General features: G+C 49.0%; 1 protein-coding gene across 3 annotated transcripts in view; it reads right to left on the bottom strand.

Annotated features, from left to right (window-relative positions):
- Window positions 1-21,201, bottom strand: part of LOC147091221 (uncharacterized) — a 67,601-nt gene extending 46,400 nt beyond the window's left edge. Inside the window, exons 1-2 of one of the 3 annotated variants that reach the window (XM_085976687.1) lie at window positions 18,299-21,201; window positions 5,684-5,809 (exon numbers count right to left, since the gene is read on the bottom strand). In XM_085976687.1, coding sequence (XP_085832813.1) covers window positions 5,684-5,809; window positions 18,299-18,362 — 190 coding nt within the window. In that variant the 5' untranslated portion in view covers window positions 18,363-21,201. The remainder of the gene's footprint in view (window positions 1-5,683; window positions 5,810-18,298) is intronic. The other 2 variants (XM_085976686.1, XM_085976688.1) reach the window with 2 other exon arrangements.
- Window positions 21,202-21,447: the final 246 nt, after the last annotated feature.

Raw genomic sequence — 21,447 nt, 5'->3', positions numbered from 1 at the left:
ATATCAGTGTGTTACAGTGAGGGGTGTGGGGTTCATCAGAGTGTTACAGTGAGGGGTGTGGGGTTCATCAGAGTGTTACAGTGAGGGGTGTGGGGTATATCAGTGTTACAGTGAGGGGTGTGGGGTATATCAGTGTTACAGTGAGGGGTGTGGGGTATATCAGTGTTACAGTGAGGGGTGTGGGGTATATCAGTGTTACAGTGAGGGGTGTGGGGTATATCAGTGTTACAGTGAGGGGTGTGGGGTTTATCAGAGTGTTACAGTGAGGGGTGTGGGGTATATCAGAGTGTTACAGTGAGGGGTGTGGGGTATTTCAGAGTGTTACAGTGAGGGGTGTGGGGTTCATCAGAGTGTTACAGTGAGGGGTGTGGGGCATATCAGAGTGTTACAGTGAGGGGTGTGGGGTATATCAGAGTTACAGCGAGGGGTGTGGGGTATATCGGAGTGTTGCAGTGAGAGGTGTGGGGTATATCAGTGTGTTACAGTGAGAGGTGTGGGGTATATCAGTGTGTTACTCTGAGGGGTGTGGGGTGTATCAGAGTGTTACAGTGAGGGGTGTGGGGTATATCAGTGTGTTACTCTGAGGGGTGTGGGGTGTATCAGAGTGTTACAGTGAGGGGTGTGGGGTATATCAGAGTGTTACCGTGAGGGGTGTGGGGTATATCAGTGTTACAGTGAGGGGTGTGGTGTATATCAGTGTTACAGTGAGGGGTGTGGGGTGTATCAGTGCTCCAGTGAGCGGTGTGGGGTATATCAGTGTTACAGTGAGGGGTGTGGGGTATATCAGTGTTACAGCGAGGGGTGTGGGGTGTATCAGAATGTTACAGTGAGGGGTGTGGGGTATATCAGAGTGTTACAGTGAGGGGTGTGGGGTATATCAGTGCTCCAGTGAGCGGTGTGGGGTATATCAGAGTGTTACAGTGAGGGGTGTGGGGTATATCAGAGTGTTACAGTGAGGGGTGTGGGGTATATCAGTGATACAGTGAGGGGTGTGGGGTATATCAGTGTTACAATGAGGGGTGTGGGGTATATCAGAGGGTTACAGTGAGGGGTGTGGGGTACATCAGAGTGTTACAGTGAGGGGTGTGCGGTATATCAGTGTTACAGTGAGGGGTGTGGGGTATATCAGTGTTACAGTGAGGGGTGTGGGGTATATCAGAGTGTTACAGTGAGGGGTGTGGGGTATATCAGTGTTACAGTGAGGGGTGTGCGGTATATCAGAGTTACAGTGAGGGGTGTGGGGTATATCAGAGTGTTACAGTGAGGGGTGCGGGGTATATCAGAGTTACAGTGAGGGGTGTGGGGTAAGTCAGAGTGTTACAGTGAGAGGCGTGGGGTATATCAGTGTTACAGTGAGGGGTGTGGGGTATATCAGTGTTACAGTGAGGGGTGTGAGGTATATCAGTGTTACAGTGAGGGGTGTGGGATATATCAGAGTGTTACAGTGAGGGGTGTGGGGTATATCTGTGTTACAGTGAGGGGTGTGAGGTATATCAGTGTTACAGTGAGGTGTGTGGGGTATATCAGAGTGTTACAGTGAGGGGCGTGGGGTATATCAGAGTGTTACAGTGAGGGGTGTGGGGTATATCAGCGTGTTACAGTGAGGGGTGTGGGGTATATCAGTGTGTTACAGTGAGGGGTGTGGGGTATATCAGCGTGTTAGAGTGAGGGGTTTGGGGTATATCAGTGTTACAGTGAGGGGTGTGGGGTATATCAGAGTGTTACAGTGAGGGGTGTGGGGTATATCAGTGTGTTACAGTGAGGGGTGTGGGGTATATCAGCGTGTTAGAGTGAGGGGTGTGGGGTATATCAGAGTGTTACAGTGAGGGGTGTGGGGTATATCCGTGTGTTACAGTGAGGGGTGTGGGGTATATCAGTGTTACAGTGAGGGGTGTGGGGTATATCAGTGTTACAGTGAGGGGTGTGGTGTATATCAGAGTGTTACAGTGAGTGGTGTGGGGTATATCTGTGTTACAGTGAGGGGTGTGGGGTATATCAGAGTGTTACAGTGAGGGGTGTGGGGTATATCAGAGTGTTACAATGAGTGGCGTGGGGTATATCAGAGTGTTACAGTGAGGGGTGTGGGGTATGTCAGTGTTACAGTGAGGGGTGTGGGGTATATCAGAGTGTTACAGTGAGGGGTGTGGGGTATATCAGAGTGTTACAGTGAGGGGTGTGGGGTGTATCAGAGTGTTACAGTGAGTGGTGTGGTGTGTATCAGAGTGTTACAGTGAGGGGTGTGGGGTATATCAGCGTGTTACAGTGAGGGGTGTGGGGTATATCAGCGTGTTAGAGTGAGGGGTGTGGGGTATATCAGAGTGTTACAGTGAGGGGTGTGGGGTGTATCAGAGTGTTACAGTGAGTGGTGTGGGGTGTATCAGTGTTACAGTGAGGGGTGTGGGGTATATCAGAGTGTTACAGTGAGTGGTGTGTGGTGTATCAGAGTGTTACAGTGAGGGGTGTGGGGTATATCAGTGTGTTACAGTGAGGGGTGCGGGGTATATCAGAGTGTTACAGTGAGGGGTGTGGGGTGTATCAGAGTGTTACAGTGAGGGGTGTGGTGTATATCAGAGTATTACAGTGAGGGGTGTGGGGTATATCAGAGTGTTACAGTGAGGGGTGTGGGGTATATCAGTGTTACAGTGAGGGGTGTGGGGTATATCAGTGTATTACAGTGAAGGGTGTGGGGTAAATCAGAGTGTTACACTGTGAGGGGTGTGGGGTATATCAGTGTTACAGTGAGGGCTGTGGGGTATATCAGTGTTACAGTGAGGGGTGTGGGGTATATCAGTGTTACACTGAGGGGTGTGGTGTATATCAGAGTGTTACAGTGAGGGGTGTGGTGTATATCAGAGTGTTACAGTGAGTGGTGTGGGGTATATCTGTGTTACAGTGAGGGGTGTGGGGTATATCAGTGTTACAGTGAGGGGTGTGGGGTATATCAGAGTGTTACAGTGAGTGGTGTGGGGCATATCAGAGTGTTACAGTGAGGGGTGTGGGGTATGTCAGTGTTACAGTGAGGGGTGTGGGGTATATCAGAGTGTTACAGTGAGGGGTGTGGGGTATATCAGAGTGTTACAGTGAGGGGTGTGGGGTGTATCAGAGTGTTACAGTGAGTGGTGTGGGGTATTTCAGTGTTACAGTGAGGGGTGTGGAGTATATCAGTGTTACAGTGAAGGGTGTGGGGTATATCAGTGTTACAGTGAGGGGTGTGGGGTATATCAGTGTTACAGTGAGTGGTGTGGGGTATTTCAGTGTTACAGTGAGGGGTGTGGGGTATATCAGTGTTACAGTGAGGGGTTTGGGGTATATCAGTGTTACAGTGAGTGGTGTGGGGTATATCAGTGTTACAGTGAGGGGTGTGGGGTATATCAGTGTTACAGTGAGGGGTGTGGGGTATATCAGTGTTACAGTGAGGGGTGTGGGGTATATCAGTGTTACAGTGAGGGGTGTGGGGTATATCAGTGTTACAGTGAGGGGTGTGGGGTATATCAGTGTTACAGTGAGGGGTGTGGGGTATATCAGTGTTACAGTGAGGGGTGTGGGGTATATCAGTGTTACAGTGAGGGGTGTGGGGTATATCAGTGTTACAGTGAGGGGTGTGGGGTATATCAGAGTTTGATGGTGAGGAGTAATTAATTAGATCTAAGGCAATAAATTAGAAATGATCTAAGTCGCTGTTAGCAACGTTTAACCGATCTGAATTGTATTAAATCAAAATCTGCTATACATAAATAATACATAGTGTTTATGGGCTACTAAAGTAAAAAAAATATATATATAACATAAGAAACATTTATATTCTATATTTAACATAATAGATTTAAGTGACTCACATATATAACCTTAAGAGCCAGACATATATGTGCTAAACACCTATAAATAACATAAGCAGCATATGCATATAACATGAGAATAATATATGTATAAGAAAGGAAGTCTTGCATTTTTATCATTCTTTTCATAACCTCAGGACATCCAAAAGTGCTTTAAAGCCAATGAGGTACTTTTTGAACTACAGTCACTGCTGTAAGGTCGGAAACAGGGAAGCCAAATTGCGCACAGCAAGCTCCCACAAACTGCTATGTGATAATGACTCGATAATATGTTTTATTGATGTTGACTGAAAGATAAGTATTGGCCCCAGGACACCGGGAGGACTGCCCCTGCTCTTCTCCAAAATAGTGGGAACATTACGTCCACCTGAGAGCCTCGGTTTAACATCTCATCCCTCAGTACTGACCATCCGACAGTGCAGTGCTCCCTCAGTACTGCTCCTCCGACAGTACAGCGCTCCCTCAGTAATGGACCTCCGACAGTGCAGCACTCCCTCAGTACTGCACCTCCGATAGTACAGCGCTCCCTCAGTAATGGACCTCCGACAGTGCAGCACTCCCTCAGTACTGCACCTCCGACAGTACAGCGCTCCCTCAGTACTGCACCTCCGACAGTGCAGCGCTACCTCAGTACTGCCCCCTCCGACAGTGCAGCGCTCCCTCAGTATTGCCCATCCGACAGTGCAGCGCTCCCTCAGTACTGCCCCTCCGACAGTGCAGTGCTCCCTCAGTACTGCCCCTCGGACAGTACAGTGCTCCCTCAGTACTGCCCCTCTGACAGTGCAGCGCTCCCTCAGTACTGCCCTCCGACAGTGCAGCACTCCTTCAGTACTGCCCCTCCGACAGTGCAGCGCTCCCTCAGTACTGCCCCTCCGACAGTTCAGTGCTCCCTCAGTACTTCCCCTCCGACAGTGCAGCGCTCCCTCAGCACTGCCCTCCGGCAGTGCAGTGCTCCCTCAGTACTGCCCCTCCGACAGTGCAGCGCTCCCTCAGTACTGCCCCCCGACAGTGCAGTGCTCCCTTAGCACTGCCCCTCCGACAGTGCAGCGCTCCCTCAGTACTGCCCCTCCGACAGTGCAGCGCTCCCTCAGTACTGTCCCTCCGACAGTGCAGCGCTCCCTCAGTACTGCCCCACCAACAGTGCAGCGCTCCCTCAGTACTGCCCCTCCGACAGTGCAGCGCACCCTCAGTACAGTCCTTCCGACAGTCCAGCGCTCCCTCAGTACTGCCCCTCCGACAGTGCAGCGCTCCCTCAGTACTGCCCCTCCGACAGTGCAGCACTCCCTCAGTACTGCCCCTCCGACAGTGCAGCACTCCCTCAGTACTGCCCCTCCGACAGTGCAGCGCTCCCTCAGTACTGCCCCTCCGACAGTGCAGCACTCCCTCAGTACTGCCCCTCCGACAGTGCAGCGCACCCTCACTACTGCCCCTCCGACAGTGCAGCGCTCCCTCAGTACTGCCCCTCCGACAGTGCGGCACTCCCTCAGTACTGCCCCCCCGACAGTGCAGCGCACCCTCACTACTGCCCTGCAGTGTCAGCTTGGAACCCTGTGCTTAAGTCATTAGGGTGGGACTGGAACCCACAACCTTCTGCCACCGAGGTGAGGGTTGTACCCACTAAGCCACGGTTGAGATACGAGACATATTTATAACATAATAGACACATACATAATATGAGACATATTACTGTATATAACATTACAGACGTGTATGTGTGTAAAACAGAAGTGACATATATATGTGTAACATAAGTAGATGGGTGTTTAGGTGGAATGATGGGATGGCTGAGAGGCTGTTGAGAGAGTCCACCAGTTACTGACAGGTTAAGCAGGGAACTTGATGCAAACCTGCTTCACATGAGGCACATCGGATGCAGTGATTGGCGTAATTCAGGTAGTCCATGTATTCATCTGTTTTACAGGGTAGGCATTGAGTCTGTACCCTCTGGTTGCAGTGCTCCAACTTGTAAAAACCTTCGGACAGAGGGAGAAACGTCCGTGATTAGCATTCAGACCAATCTCGTACTCCTGTAGCGCGAATTCATGTTACGCACGTGGCATAGAATCATCGTCATGACTGTTCCATCACACACTCCCAGGGCAGGTACAGCACGGGTTAGATACAGAGTAAAGCTCCCTCTACACTGTCCCATCACACACTCCCAGGGCAGGTACAGCACGGGTTAGATACAGGGTAAAGCTCCCTCTACACTGTCCCATCATACACTCCCAGGGCAGCTACAGCATGTGTTAGATACAGAGTAAAGCTCCCTCTACACTGCCCCATCAAACACTCCCAGGGCAGGTACAGCACGGGTTAGATACAGAGTAAAGCTCTCTCTACACTGTCCCATCAAACACTCCCAGGGCAGCTACAGCACGGGTTAGATACAGAGTAAAGCTCCCTCTACACTGCCCCATCAAACACTCCCAGGGCAGGTACAGCACGGGTTAGATACAGAGTAAAGCTCTCTCTACACTGTCCCATCAAACACTCCCAGGGCAGGTACAGCACGGGTTAGATACAGAGTAAAGCTCCCTCTACACTGTCCCATCAAACACTCCCAGGGCAGGTACAGCACGGGTTAGATACAGAGTAAAGCTCCCTCTACACTGTCCCATCAAACACTCCCAGGGCAGGTACAGCACGGGTTAGATACAGAGTAAAGCTCCCTCTACACTGTCCCATCAAACATTCCCAGGGCAGGTACAGCACGGGTTAGATACAGAGTAAAGCTCCCTCTACACTGTCCCATCAAACACTCCCAGGGCAGGTACAGCACGGGTTAGATACAGAGTAAAGCTCCCTCTACACTGTCCCATCAAACACTTCCAGGGCAGGTAGTGCACGGGTTAGATACAGAGTAAAGCTCCCTCTACACTGTCCCATCAAACACTCCCAGTGCAGGTACAGCACGGGTTAGATACAGAGTAAAGCTCCCTCTACACTGTCCCATCAAACACTCCCAGGGCAGGTACAGCACGTGTTAAATACAGAGTAAAGCTCCCTCTACACTGCCCAATCAAACACTCCCAGGGCAGGTACAGCACGGGGTTAGATACAGAGTAAAGCTCCCTCTACACTCTCCCATCAAACACTCCCAGGGCAGGTACAGCACGGGTTAGATACAGAGTAAAGCTCCCTCTACACTGTCCCATCAAACACTCCCAGGGCAGGAACAGCACGGGTTAGATACAGAGTAAAGCTCCCTCTACACTGTCCCATCAAACACTGCCAGGGCAGGTACAGCACGGGTTAGATACAGAGTAAAGCTCCCTCTACACTGTCCCATCAAACACTCCCAGGGCAGGTACAGCACAGGTTAGATACAGAGTAAAGCTCCCTCTACACTGTCCCATCAAACACTCCCAGGGCAGGTACAGCACGGGTTAGATACAGAGTAAAGCTCCCTCTACACTGTCCCATCAAACACTCCCAGGGCAGGTACAGCACGGGTTAGATACAGAGTAAAGCTCCCTCTACACTGCCCAATCAAACACTCCCAGGGCAGGTACAGCACGGGGTTAGATACAGAGTAAAGCTCCCTCTACACTGTCCCATCAAACACTCCCAGGGCAGGTACAGCACGTGTTAAATACAGAGTAAAGCTCCCTCTACACTGCCCAATCAAACACTCCCAGGGCAGGTACAGCACGGGGTTAGATACAGAGTAAAGCTCCCTCTACACTCTCCCATCAAACACTCCCAGGGCAGGTACAGCACGGGTTAGATACAGAGTAAAGCTCCCTCTACACTGTCCCATCAAACACTCCCAGGGCAGGAACAGCACGGGTTAGATACAGAGTAAAGCTCCCTCTACACTGTCCCATCAAACACTGCCAGGGCAGGTACAGCACGGGTTAGATACAGAGTAAAGCTCCCTCTACACTGTCCCATCAAACACTCCCAGAGCAGGTACAGCACGGGTTAGATACAGAGTAAAGCTCCCTCTACACTGTCCCATCAAACACTTCCAGGGCAGGTAGTGCACGGGTTAGATACAGAGTAAAGCTCCCTCTACACTGTCCCATCAAACACTCCCAGTGCAGGTACAGCACGGGTTAGATACAGAGTAAAGCTCCCTCTACACTGTCCCACCAAACACTCCCAGGGCAGGTACAGCACGGGTTAGATACAGAGTAAAGCTCCCTCTACACTGTCCCATCAAACACTCCCAGGGCAGGTACAGCACGGGTTAGATACAGAGTAAAGCTCCCTCTACACTGCCCCATCAAACACTCCCAGGGCAGGTACAGCATGGGTTAGATACAGAGTAAAGCTCCCTCTACACTGTCCCATCAAACACTCCTGGGGCAGGTACAGCACGGGTTAGATACAGAGTAAAGCTCCCTCCACACTGTCCCATCAAACACTCCCAGGGCAAGTACAGCACGGGTTAGATACAGAGTAAAGCTCCCTCTACACTGTCCCATCAAACACACCCAGGGCAGGTACAGCACGGGTTAGATACAGAGTAAAGCTCCCTCTACACTGTCCCATCAAACACTCCCAGGGCAGGTACAGCACGGGTTAGATACAGAGTAAAGCTCCCTCTACACTGCCCCATCAAACACTCCCAGGGCAGGTACAGCACGGGTTAGATACAGAGTAAAGCTCCCTCTACACTGTCCCATCAAACACTCCTGGGGCAGGTACAGCACGGGTTAGATACAGAGTAAAGCTCCCTCCACACTGTCCCATCAAACACTCCCAGGGCAGGTACAGCACGGGTTAGATACAGAGTAAAACTCCCTCTGCACTATCCTATCAAACACTCCCAGTGCAGGTACAGCACGGGTTAGATACAGAGTAAAGCTCCCTCTACACTGTCCCATCAAACACTCCCAGGGCAGGTACAGCACGGGTTAGATACAGAGTAAAGCTCCCTCTACACTGTCCCATCAAACACTCCTGGGGCAGGTACAGCACGGGTTAGATACAGAGAAAAGCTCCCTCTACACTGCCCCATCAAACACTCCCAGGGCAGGTACAGCACGGGTTAGATACAGAGTAAAGCTCCCTCTGCACTGCCCCATCAAACACTCCCAGGGCAGGAACAGCACGGGTTAGATACAGAGTAAAGCTACCTCTACACTGTCCCATCAAACACTCCCAGGGCAGGTACAGCACGGGTTAGATACAGAGTAAAGCTCCCTCTACACTCTCCCATCAAACACTCCCAGGGCAGGTACAGCATGGGTTAGATACAGAGTAAAGCTCCCTCTACACTGTCCCATCAAACACTCCTGGGGCACTAATGCACATGTATGTGTGCAGGTGTGTTTATTTGTGTATATATCTGTTTATACAGCACAAAATAGAATCATGCAGCACTGCAGGAGGCCATTCGACCCATCGTCCCTGTGCCGGCTCTTCGAAGGAGCTGTCCAATTATTCCCACTGCCCTGCTCGTTCCCCGTACCCCTGCAAATGTTAACCCTTCATGTTTTTATCGAATTCCCTTTTGAAAGTTACGATTTAATCTGCCTCCACCGCCCTTTCAGGCAGCAAGTCCCAGATCATAAGACACTGCGTAATTTTTTTCCCTCCTTTCCCCAACCCCCGGTTCTTTTGCTAATTTCCTCACATTTCTAATACACTGTGATTAAATTTCTCCATAACCATCTCTGCTCTATGTAAAATTACATGGTATTTACAGCATAGAAGCAGGCTTTTCAGCCCAACTGGTCAATGCCGGTGTTTGTGCTCCTCTCGAGCCTCCTCCCACTCCTACTTTATCTAGCACCATCGGCGTAACCTCCTATTCCGTTCTCCCTCATGTGCTTATGTCGCATCCCCTGAAATGCCTCAGTGCTAATCGCCTCAACCTCTCCCTGTGGCAGCGACTTCCACATTCTCACCACTCCCTGGGTAAAGATGTTTCTCCTTAATTCCCGATTGGATTTATTAGTGACTGTCTTAGAAGCATAGAAGATAGGAGCAGGAGTAGGCCATTCGGCCCCTCGAGCCTGCTCCGCCATTCAATGAGATCATGGCTGATCATCCAAATTCAGTACCCTGTCCCTGCTTTCTCCCCATATCTCTTGATCCCTTTAGCCTTAAGAAATATATCCAACTCCTTCTTGAATATATTTAATGAATTGGCCTCAACTGCCTTGTGTGGTAGAGAATTCCACAGGTTCACCACTCTCTGGGTGAAGAAATTCCTCCTCATTTCAGTCCTAAATGGCTTACCCCTTATCCTTAGACTGTGACCCCTGGTTCTGGACTCCCCGACCATTGGGAACATCCTTCCTGCATCTAGTCTGTCCAGTCCTGTTAGAATTTTATAAGTTTCAATGAGATCCCCTCTCATTCTTCTAAACTCCAGCGAGTATAAGCCCAATCGACCCAATCTCTCCTCATACGTCATTCCTGCCATCCCAGGTATCAGTCTGGTGAATCTTCGCTGCACTCCCTCCATGGCAAGAACATCCTTCCTCAGATAAGGCGACCAAAACTGCAGAAAATACTCAAGGTGTGGTCTCACCAAGGCCCTGTACAACTGCAGCAAGACATCCTTGTTCCTGCACTCAAATACACTCCTGTACTCTCTCCTGCTTTCTATCCTATCACTGACCTTCCCTTTTGTTCTTTGAACCCCTCCCCCTTTTCGCAGCCCCTACACTCGCTTTCCACTTCCGACTTTTTTTCTCAGTCCTGACGAAGGGTCTCAGACCTGAACCGTTGACTCTGTTTCTCTCTCCACGGATGTTGCCTGGCCTGCTGAGTTTTTCCAGCGTTTTCTGTTGTTATTTCGGATTTCCAGCATCCGCAGTATTTTGCTAGCGTATGTTACTGGGCCAGTAATCCAGATTCCTGGACGAATGATCCAGAGACTTGAGTTCAAATCCCACCACGGCAGCGGGGGAATTTAAATTCAGTTAATTAAATAAATTGGGAATTTAAAAAAGCTCGCGAGGGTGAACCATGAAACTATTGGATTGTCGGAACCATATGATATAGGAGCAGGAGTAGGCCATTCGGCCCCTCGAGCCTGCTCCGCCATTCAATGAGATCATGGCTGATCATCCAAATTCAGTACCCTGTCCCTGCCTTCTCCCCATATCCCTTGATCCCTTTAGCTTTAAGAAATATATCCAACTCCTTCTTGAATATATTTAATGAATTGGCCTCCACCGCCCTCTGAGGCAGAGAATTCCACAGGTTCACCACTCTCTGGGTGAAGAAATTCCTCCTCATCTCAGTCCTAAATGGCTTACCCCTTATCCTTAGACTATGACCCCTGGTTCTGGACTCCCCGACCATCGGGAACATCCTTCCTGCATCTAGTCTGTCCAGGCCTGACAGAATTTTATAAGTTTCGATGAGATCCCCTCTCATTCTTCTAAACTCCAGTGAGTATAAGCCCAATCGACCCAATCTCTCCTCATACGTCATTCCTGCCATCCCAGGTATCAGCCTGGTGAATCTTCGCTGCACTCCCTCCATGGCAAGAACGTCCTTCCTCAGGTAAGGTGACCAAAACTGTACACAATACTCAAGGTGCGGTCTCACCAAGGCCCTGTACAACTGCAGCAAGACATCCTTATCCAGCCTAATCCCACTTCCCAGCTCTTGGTCCGTAGCCCTGCAGGTTAGAACATCCCAAGCGCACATCCAAGTACTTGTTAAATGTGGTTAGGGTTCCTGCCTCTACCACCCTTTCAGGCAGTGAGTTCCAGACCCCACAACCCTCTGGGTGAAGAAATTTCCCCTCAAATCCCCTCTAAACCTTCCACCAATTACTTTAAATCTGTGCCCCCTGGTTTTTGACCCCTCTGCTAAGGGAAATAGGTCCTTTCTATCCACTTTATCTAGGCCCCTCATAATTTTATACACCTCAATAAGGTCTCCCCTCAGCCTCCTCTGTTCCAAGGAGAGCTTATATTCGCTGGAGTTTAGAAGAATGAGAGGGGATCTCATTGAAACTTATAAAGTTCTGACAGGACTGGACAGACTAGATGCAGGAAGGATGTTCCCGATGGTCGGGGAGTCCAGAACCAGGGGTCACCGTCTAAGGATAAGGGGTAAGCCATTTAGGACTGAGATGAGGAGGAATTTCTTCACCCAGAGAGTGGTGAACCTGTGGAATTCTCTACCACACAGGGCAGTTGAGGCCAATTCATTAAATATATTCAAGAAGGAGTTAGATATATTTCTTAAGGCTAAAGGGATCAAGGGATATGGGGAGAAGGCAGGGACAGGGTACTGAGTTTGGATGATCAGCCACGATCTCATTAAATGGCGGAGCAGACTCGAGGGGCCGAATGGCCTACTCCTGCTCCTATCTTCTATGTTTCTAAAACAGACCCAGCCTATCCAGTCTTTCCTCATAGCTAAGATTCTCTACTCCCAGCAACATCCTTGTAAATCTCCTCTGTACCCTCTCTAGTGCAATCACATCTTTCCTGTAATGTGGTGACCAGAACTGCACGCAGTACTCTAGCTGAGGCCTCACTAGTGTTTTATACAGTTGAAGCATAACCCCCCCACTCTTGTATTCTATGCCATGGCTAATAAAGGCAAGCATTCCATATGCCTTCTTAACCACCTTATCTACCTGGCCTGCTACCTTCAGGGATCTGTGGACATGCACTCTAAGGTTCCTTTGTTCCTTTACGCTACTCAGTGTCCTACCATTTAATGTGTATTCCCTTTCCTTGTTAGCCCTCCCCAAATGCATTACCTCACACTTCTCCAGATTGAATTCCATTTGCCACTGTTCTGCCCACCTGTGTGTATATGTGTGTTTGTGTGTGTGTGTGTATATATATGTGTCTGTATATATGTGTGTGTATATGTGTGTGCGTATATATACATGTGTGTGAATATATGTGTATATGTGTGTGTATATATGTGTGTCTATATATATGTGTGTATATACATGTATATGTGTGTATATATATGTATATGTGTGTATATATATATGTGTATGTGTGTGTGTATATATGTATATGTGTGTGTAAACATGTATATGTGTGTGTACATATGCATATGTGTGTGTGTATATATGTATATGTGTGTATATATATATATGTATATGTGTGTGTATATATGTATATGTGTGTATATATGTATATGTGTGTGTGTATATATGTATATGTGTGTGTGTATATATGTATGTGTGTGTAGATATATGTATATGTGTGTGTGTATGTATATATGTATATGTGTGTATAGATATATGTATATGTGTGTGTATATGTGTGTGTGTATATGTATGTATATGTGTGTGTATATATATGTATATGTGTGTGTATATATATGTATATGTGTGTGTGTATATGTGTGTGTGTATATGTATGTATATGTGTGTGTATATATATGTATATGTGTGTGTATATATATGTATATGTGTGTGTGTATATGTGTGTGTGTATATATGTATATGTGTGTGTATATATGTGTGTATATATGTGTGTGTATATATGTGTGTGTATATATGTGTGTGTATATATATGTATATGTGTGTGTATATATATGTATATGTATGTGTATATATATGTATATGTGTATATGTATATGTGTGTATATATATGTGTATGTGTGTGTATATATGTGTGTATATATGTGTGTATATATGTATATGTGTGTGTATGTATATGTATATGTGTGTATATATATGTATATGTGTGTGTATATATGTATATGTGTGTGTATGTATATGTGTGTATATATATGTATATGTGTGTGTGTATATATGTATATGTGTGTGTATATATGTGTGTATATATGTGTGTGTATATATGTGTGTGTATATATGTGTGTGTATATATATGTATATGTGTGTGTATATATATGTATATGTATGTGTATATATATGTATATGTGTATATGTATATGTGTGTATATATATGTGTATGTGTGTGTATATATGTGTGTATATATGTGTGTATATATGTATATGTGTGTGTATGTATATGTATATGTGTGTATATATATGTATATGTGTGTGTATATATATATATATATGTGTGTGTATATATAAGTGTATGTGTGTGTATATATGTGTGTGTATATATATGTATATGTGTGTGTATATATATGTATATGTGTGTGTATATATATATATATGTGTGTGAATATATAAGTGTATGTGTGTGTATATATGTGTGTGTATATATGTGTGTGTATATATATGTATATGTGTGTGTAGATGAGTCTGTGTGTGTATATATATGTATATGTGTGTGTGTGTAGATGAGTCTGTGTGGATGAATGCGTCTGTATGAATATATTGGCAAACTGTAGGTCTCTGGCGAAGGGCCCAGTTACACACCCACACAAACTCATTATTCAACATTTCCACTGTCTAGTAAAGTTACGCCGAGAGAGATAGAAACATTCACGTGGGGGAATGGAAAAAGAAGTGATATTTCCATCGCCCTGACATCACAGGGCCGAGGCCAGGCTGGAAAGTCGCTTTGAGTGAGTCCACTCGGTTACAGAAGTAACACTTACAACCCCTGAGCAAAACAACAGCGACTTGTATTTAATTCAGCGCCTTCCACGTAGTAAAACGTCCCAAGGTGCTTCACAACAGTGCAAATCAGACAAAATTTGACCCCGAGCCCCATAAGGATAAATTCAGGGCAGGTGACCAAAAGCTTGGTCAAAGAGGAAGGTTTTAAGGAGCGTCTTAAAGGAGAGAGAGGTTTAGGGAGGGCATTCCAGAGCTTAGGGCCTTGGCAGCTGAAGGGAAGGCTGGCAATTTTAGTGATGTTGATTGAGGGATAAATATTGGCCTCAGGACACCGGTGAAAGCTTCCCTGCTCTTCTCCAAAATAGTGGGCATCGGATCTTTTCCATCCATCTGCGAGAGCAGACAGGGCCTCAGTATAACGTCTCATCCAAAAGACGGCACATCCGACAATGCGGCGCTCCCTCAGTACTGCCCCTCTGACAGTGAGGCGCTCCCTCAGTACTGCCCCTCCGACAGTGCAGCGCTCCCTCAGTACTGCCCCTCCGACAGTGCAGCGCTCCCTCAGTACTGCCCCTCTGACAGTGAGGCGCTCCCTCAGTACTGCCCCTCCGAGAGTGCAGCGTTCCCTCAATACTGCCCCTCCGACAGTGCAGCGTTCCCTCAATACTGCCCCTCCGACAGTGCAGCGCTCCCTCAGAACTGCCCCTCTGACAGTGCAGCGTTCCCTCAGTACTGCCCCTCCGACAGTGAGCACTCCCTCAGTACTGCCCCTCCGACAGTGCGGCGCTCCCTCAGTACTGCCCCTCCGACAGTGCGGCGCTCCCTCAGTACTGCCCCTCTGACAGTGCGGCACTCCCTCAGTACTGCCCCTCTGACAGTGCGGCACTCCCTCAGTACTGCCCCTCCGACAGTGCGGCGCTCCCTCAGTACTGCCCTTCCGACAGTGCAGCACTCCCTCAGTACTGCCCCTCCGACAGTGCAGCGTTCCCTCAGTACTGCCCCTCCGACAGTGCAGCGTTCCCTCAGTACTGCCCCTCCGACAGTGCAGTGCTCCCTCTGTACTGCCCCTCCGACAGTGCGGCGCTCCCTCTGTACTGCCCCTCCGACAGTACAGCACTCCCTCAGTACTGCCCCTCCGACAGTACAGCACTCCCTCAGTACTGCCCCTCCGACAGTGCAGCACTCACTCAGTACTGCCCCTCCGACACTGCAGCACTCCCTCAGTACTGCCCCTCTGACAGTGCAGCACTCCCTCAGTACTGCCCCTCCGACAGTGCAGCACTCCCTCAGTACTGCCCCTCCGACAGTGCAGCGCTCCCTCAGTACTGCCCCTCCGACAGTGCAGCGCTCCCTCAGTACTGCCCCTCCGACAGTGCAGCGCTCCCTCAGTACTGCCCCTCCGACAGTGCAGCGCTCCCTCAGTACTGCCCCTCCGACAGTGCAGCACTCCCTCAGTACTGCCCCTCCGACAGTGCAGCGCTCCCTCAGTACTGCCCCTCCGACAGTACAGTGCTCCCTCAGTACTTCCCCTCCGACAGTGCAGTGCTCCCTCAGTACTGTCCCTCTGACAGTGCAGCACTCCCTCAGTACTGCCCCTCCGACAGTGCGGCGCTCCCCCAGTACTGCCCCTCTGACAGTGCGGCACTCTCTCAGTACTGCCCCTCCGACAGTGCGGCGCTCCCTCAGTGCTGTCCCTCCGACAGTGCAGCATTCCCTCAGTACTGCCCCTCCGACAGTGCGGCGCTCCCCCAGTACTGCCCCTCCGACAGTGCAGCGCTCCCTCAGTACTGCCTCTCCGACAGTGCAGCACTCCCTCAGTACTGCCCCTCCGACAGTGCAGCGTTCCCTCAGTACTGCCCCTCCGACAGTGCAGCGTTCCCTCAGTACTGCCCCTCCGACAGTGCAGTGCTCCCTCTGTACTGCCCCTCCGACAGTGCAGCGCTCCCTCAGTACTGCCCCTCCGACAGTACAGTGCTCCCTCAGTACTGCCCCTCCGACAGTGCAGTGCTCCCTCAGTACTGTCCCTCTGACAGTGCAGCGCTCCCTCAGTACTGCCCCTCCGACAGTGCAGCGCTCCCTCAGTACTGCCCCTCCGACAGTGCAGCGCTCCCTCAGTACTGCCCCTCCGACAGTGCAGTGCTCCCTCAGTACTGCCCCTCCGACAGTGCAGCGCTCCCTCAGTACTGCCCCTCCGACAGTGCAGCGTTCCCTCAGTACTGCCCCTCCGACAGTGCAGCGTTCCCTCAGTACTGCCCCTCCGACAGTGCAGCGCTCCCTCAGTACTGCCCCTCCGACAGTGCAGCGCTCCCTCAGTACTGCCCCTCCGACAGTGCAGCGCTCCCTCAGTACTGCCGCTCTGACGGAGCTGGGCTCCCTCACTACTGGACAAGTGGGAAGTGTCGGCCTGAGTTATGAACTCGAGTCTTTGGAATGGGACTCGAACCCATGACCTTCTGACTCACGAGCGAGATTGACACCCAACACCTCACGGCTGACACCTTGAGTTAAGTCTCAAATTACTCATATACTGTATCCCAAATGTGGCATTCATCAGCATAACCACTAAAAGTAGCAACGCAGGTTAACTAGGCTATAAAAATGCAAACAAATCACTGGGGTTCATTTCTAGAGGGATCGAATGGAAAATGTTATGTTCAACTTGTATGCAATTTTTGTTAGACCACACTTGGAGCACTGTGCACAGTTCTGGTCTTCATGAACCTCGGTTAGATCACACTTGGAGCAATGTGCACAGTTCTGGTCTCCATATAGCTTGGTTAGACCACACTTGGGAGCACTGTGCACAGTTCTGGTCTCCATATTATAAAAGAATATAGAGGCACTGAAAAAGGTGCAAGAAAGATTTGCCAGGGTGATACCAGAAATGAGAGGTTATACCTATCAGGAAAGACTAAACAGGCTGGGGCCTTTTTCTACAGAAAAGAGAAGGCTGAGAGGTGACCTGATAGAGGTCTTTAAAATTACGAAGGGGTAAGATCATGCCAATAAAGCGATTTGAATTGTGAATTGTGAAGATTGGGTAGGCGTAGAGAAAACATTTTCACTTGTGGGGGGAGACCAGAACTAGGAGCCATCAATAGTCATCTTCAAATGTCCTTCTCATTCGCTCCCATTGTACAGAATCCTAATGGACCCAAACCCCTTCCCATTGACTCCCATTGTACAGAATCCCAATGGAACCAAACCCCTCCCCATTCATCCCATTGTACAGAATCCCAATGGATCCAAACCACTTCCCATTGACTCCCATTGTACAGAATCCCAATGGACCCAAACCCCTTCCCATTCACTCCCATTGTACAGAATCCCAATAGACAAAACCCCTTCCCATTCACTCCCATTGTACAGAATCCCAATGGACCCAAACCCCTTCCCATTCACTCCCATTGTACACAATCCCAATGGACCCAAACCCCTTCCCATTCACTCCCATTGTACACAATCCCAATGGACCCAAACCCCTTCTAATTCACTCTCATTGTACAGAATCCCAATGGATCCAAACCCCTTCCCATTGACTCCCATTGTACAGAATCCCAATGGACCCAAACCCCTTCTAATTCACTCCCATTGTACACAATCCCAATGGACCAAACCCCTTCCCATTCACTCCCATTGCACAGAATCCCAATGAACCAAACCCCTTCCTCATTCACTCCCATTGTACACAATCCCAATGGACCAAATCTCTTCCCATTCACTCCCATTGTACAGAATCCTAATGGACCAAATCCCTTCCCATTCACTCCCATTGTACTGAATCCTAATAGACCCAACCCCTTCCCATTCACCCCCATTGTACACAATCCTAATAGACCCATCCCCTTCCCATTCACTCTCCTTGTACAGAATCCTGATGGACCCAAACCGCTTCTCACAGCTGCCCCACTGCCCAGAGTTCTAGCACTGTGGCTGCTCAACCATGTATTGCTGCACTGACCCACCCCCCCCCCCCCACACACACACACACACTGAGCTAGGTATATAGGTATAGAAAGATGACTTCAGAACTTACCTGCCTGACACTTGTTGCAACAAAGCTTGTCCTCGCTGTACTGATCTTGGCGGCAGCTCCCCATCTCGACAGCGCTGAGACTGGACCTGGCACCCGGTGTCTCTCCAAACCGTGACTGGGGCTGAGGAAGGAGAGAGAGAGAGAGCGACACACACACACAAACCCCTGGGCCGACGGAGAGAAGTTAAACACCCCCTGCGGAAAAAAGTACGAGGCTTGCTGCAGGGTTTGGAGACTGAAACAGTTGACATCTGCTCAGAAAGGAAGTGGAACAGCCTGGTGGGCAGAAAGCCCCGAAAAACAAGACCTGTGTTGACATCACATTAAAGGTTAAGTAACAGGGGACCAGCCATTATGGTTGCGATAGTTTCCTTTATTGATATAGATAGGAAATGAGGTGGGGGGAAGCAGCACAGTTGCTGTGACCTCAGATGTATTTCTGATGGGTATCTGTTATATACTTGAAAGAAAAATGAGTATGCAAGAGGGGTTGAACCTGATGCCCACGACAAATCTCATTACGAGATGAGTTGAGTAACAACGTGAAGAAAACAGCTAAGGAGACTGTGCTAGAAGAAGAGGGGGATTCCAGAATATTGAAACTCAATGGACCCAAACCCCTTCCCATTCGCTCCCATTGTACAGAATCCCAATGGACCAAACCCCTTCCCATTCACTCCAATTGTACAGAATCCCAATGGACCAAAGCCCTTCCCATTCACTCCCATTTTGCAGAATCCCAATGGGCCAAACCCCTTCCCATTCACTCCAATTTTGCAGAATCCCAATGGACCAAACAGCTTCCCAATTCACTCCCATTGTATAGAATCCCAATGCACCCAACCCCTTCCCATTTACTCCCATTGTACAGAATCCCAATGGACACAACCCCTTCCCATTCACTCCCATTGTACAGAATCCCAATGGACCAAACCCCTTCCCAGTCAATCCCATTGTACAGAATCGCAATGGACCCACACCCCTTCCCATTCACTCCCATTGCACACAATCCCAATGGATCAAACGCCTTCCCATACACTCCCATTGTACACAATCACAATGGACCAAATCCTGTCCCATTCACTCCCATTGCACAGAATCCCAATGTACCCAAACCCCTTCCTATTCATTCCCATTCTACAGAATCCCTTTGGACCCAAACCCCTTCCCATTCATTCCCATTCTACAGAATCCCATTGGATCCAAGCCCCTTCCCATTCACTCCCATTGTACAGAATCCCAATTGAGCCAAAACCCTTCCCATTCACTCCCATTGTACAGAATCCCAATGGATCCAAACCCCTTCCCATTCTCTCCCATTGTACAGAATCCCAATGGACACAAACCCCTTCCCATTCACACCCATTGTACACAATCCCAATGGACCAAACCCCTTCCCATTCACTCCCATTGCACAGAATCCCAATGGACCAAAACCCCTTCCCATTCATTCCCATTCTACAGAATCCCATTGGATACAAACCCCTTCCCATTCACTCCCATTGTACAGAATCCCAATGGACCCAAACCCCTTCCCATTCACTCCCATTGTACATAATCACAATGGGTCAAACCCCTTCCCACTCACTCGCATTGTACAGAATCCCAATGGGTCAAACCCCTTCCCATTCACTCGCATTGTACAGAATCCCAATGGACCAAACCCCTTCCCATTCACTCCCATTGTACAGAATCCCAATGGACCCAAACCCCTTCCCATTCACTCGCATTGTACAGAATCCCAATGGACCAAACCCCTACCCATTCATTCCCATTGTACAGAGTCCCAATGGACCCAAACCCCTTCCCAAACACTCCCATTGTACAGATTCCCAATGGACCCAAACCCCTTCCCATTCACTCCCATTGTACATAATCCCAATGGGTTAAACCCCTTCCCATTCACTCGCATTGTACAGAATCCCAATGGACCAAACCCCTTCCCATTCATTCCCATTGTACAAAATCCCAATGGACCAAACCCCTTCCCATTCACTCCCATTGTACAGAATCCCATGGACCAAACCCCTTCACATTCATTCCCATTGTACAAAATCCCAATGGACCCAAACCCCTTCCCATTCACTCCCATTGTACAGAATCCCATGGACCAAACCCCTTCACATTCACTCCCATTTTACAGAATCCCTTTGGACCCAAACCCCTTCCCATTCGCTCCCATTGCACAGAATTCCATGGACCAAACCCCTTCCCATTCACTCCCATTGTACAGAATCCCATGGACCAAACCCCTTCCCATTCACTCCCATTGTACAGAATCCCATGGACCAAACCCCTTCCCATTCACTCCCATTGTACAGAATCCCATGGACCAAAACCCTTCCCATTCACTCCCATTGTACAGAATCCCATGGACCAAACCCCTTCCCATTCATTCCCATTGTACAAAATCCCATGGACCAAACCCCTTCGCATTCACTCCCATTTTACAGAATCCCTTTTGACCCAAACCCCTTCCCATTCGCTCCCATTGCACAGAATCCCAGGGACCAAACCCCTTCCCTTTCACTCCCATTGTACAGAATCCCAATTGACCGAAACCCCTTCCCTTTCACTCCCATTGTACATAATCCCATGGACCAAAACCCTTCCCATTCACTCCCATTGTACAGAATCCCATGGACCAAACCCCTTCCCATTCATTCCCATTGTACAAAATCCCATGGACCAAACCCCTTCCCATTTATTCCCATTGTACAGAATCCCATGGACCAAACCCCTTCGCATTCACTCCCATTTTACAGAATCCCTTTTGACCCAAACCCCTTCCCATTCGCTCCCATTGCACAGAATCCCAGGGACCAAACCCCTTCCCTTTTACTCCCATTGTACAGAATCCCAATTGACCCAAACCCCTTCCCTTTCACTCCCATTGCACAGCATCCCATGGACCAAACCCCTTCCCATTCACTCCCATTGTACAGAATCCCAATGGACCCAAACCCCTTCCCATTCACTCCCATTGTACAGAATCCCAATGGACCAAACCCCTTCCCAGTCAATCCCATTGTACAGAATCCCAATGGACCCAAACCCCTTCCCATTCACTCCCATTGCACACAATCCCAATGGATCAAACGCCTTCCCATTCACTCCCGTTGTACACAATCACAATGGACCAAATCCCA

Source organism: Somniosus microcephalus, unplaced genomic scaffold, assembly GCF_052327205.1.
Source record: "Somniosus microcephalus isolate GS21.2 unplaced genomic scaffold, FLI_Smic_1.0 unresolved_chr3, whole genome shotgun sequence".
In the NCBI taxonomy this organism is placed as follows: Eukaryota; Metazoa; Chordata; class Chondrichthyes; order Squaliformes; family Somniosidae; genus Somniosus; species Somniosus microcephalus.
Note: the sequence above shows the minus strand (reverse complement) of the source record. Positions and strands in the feature narration are given on the sequence as shown.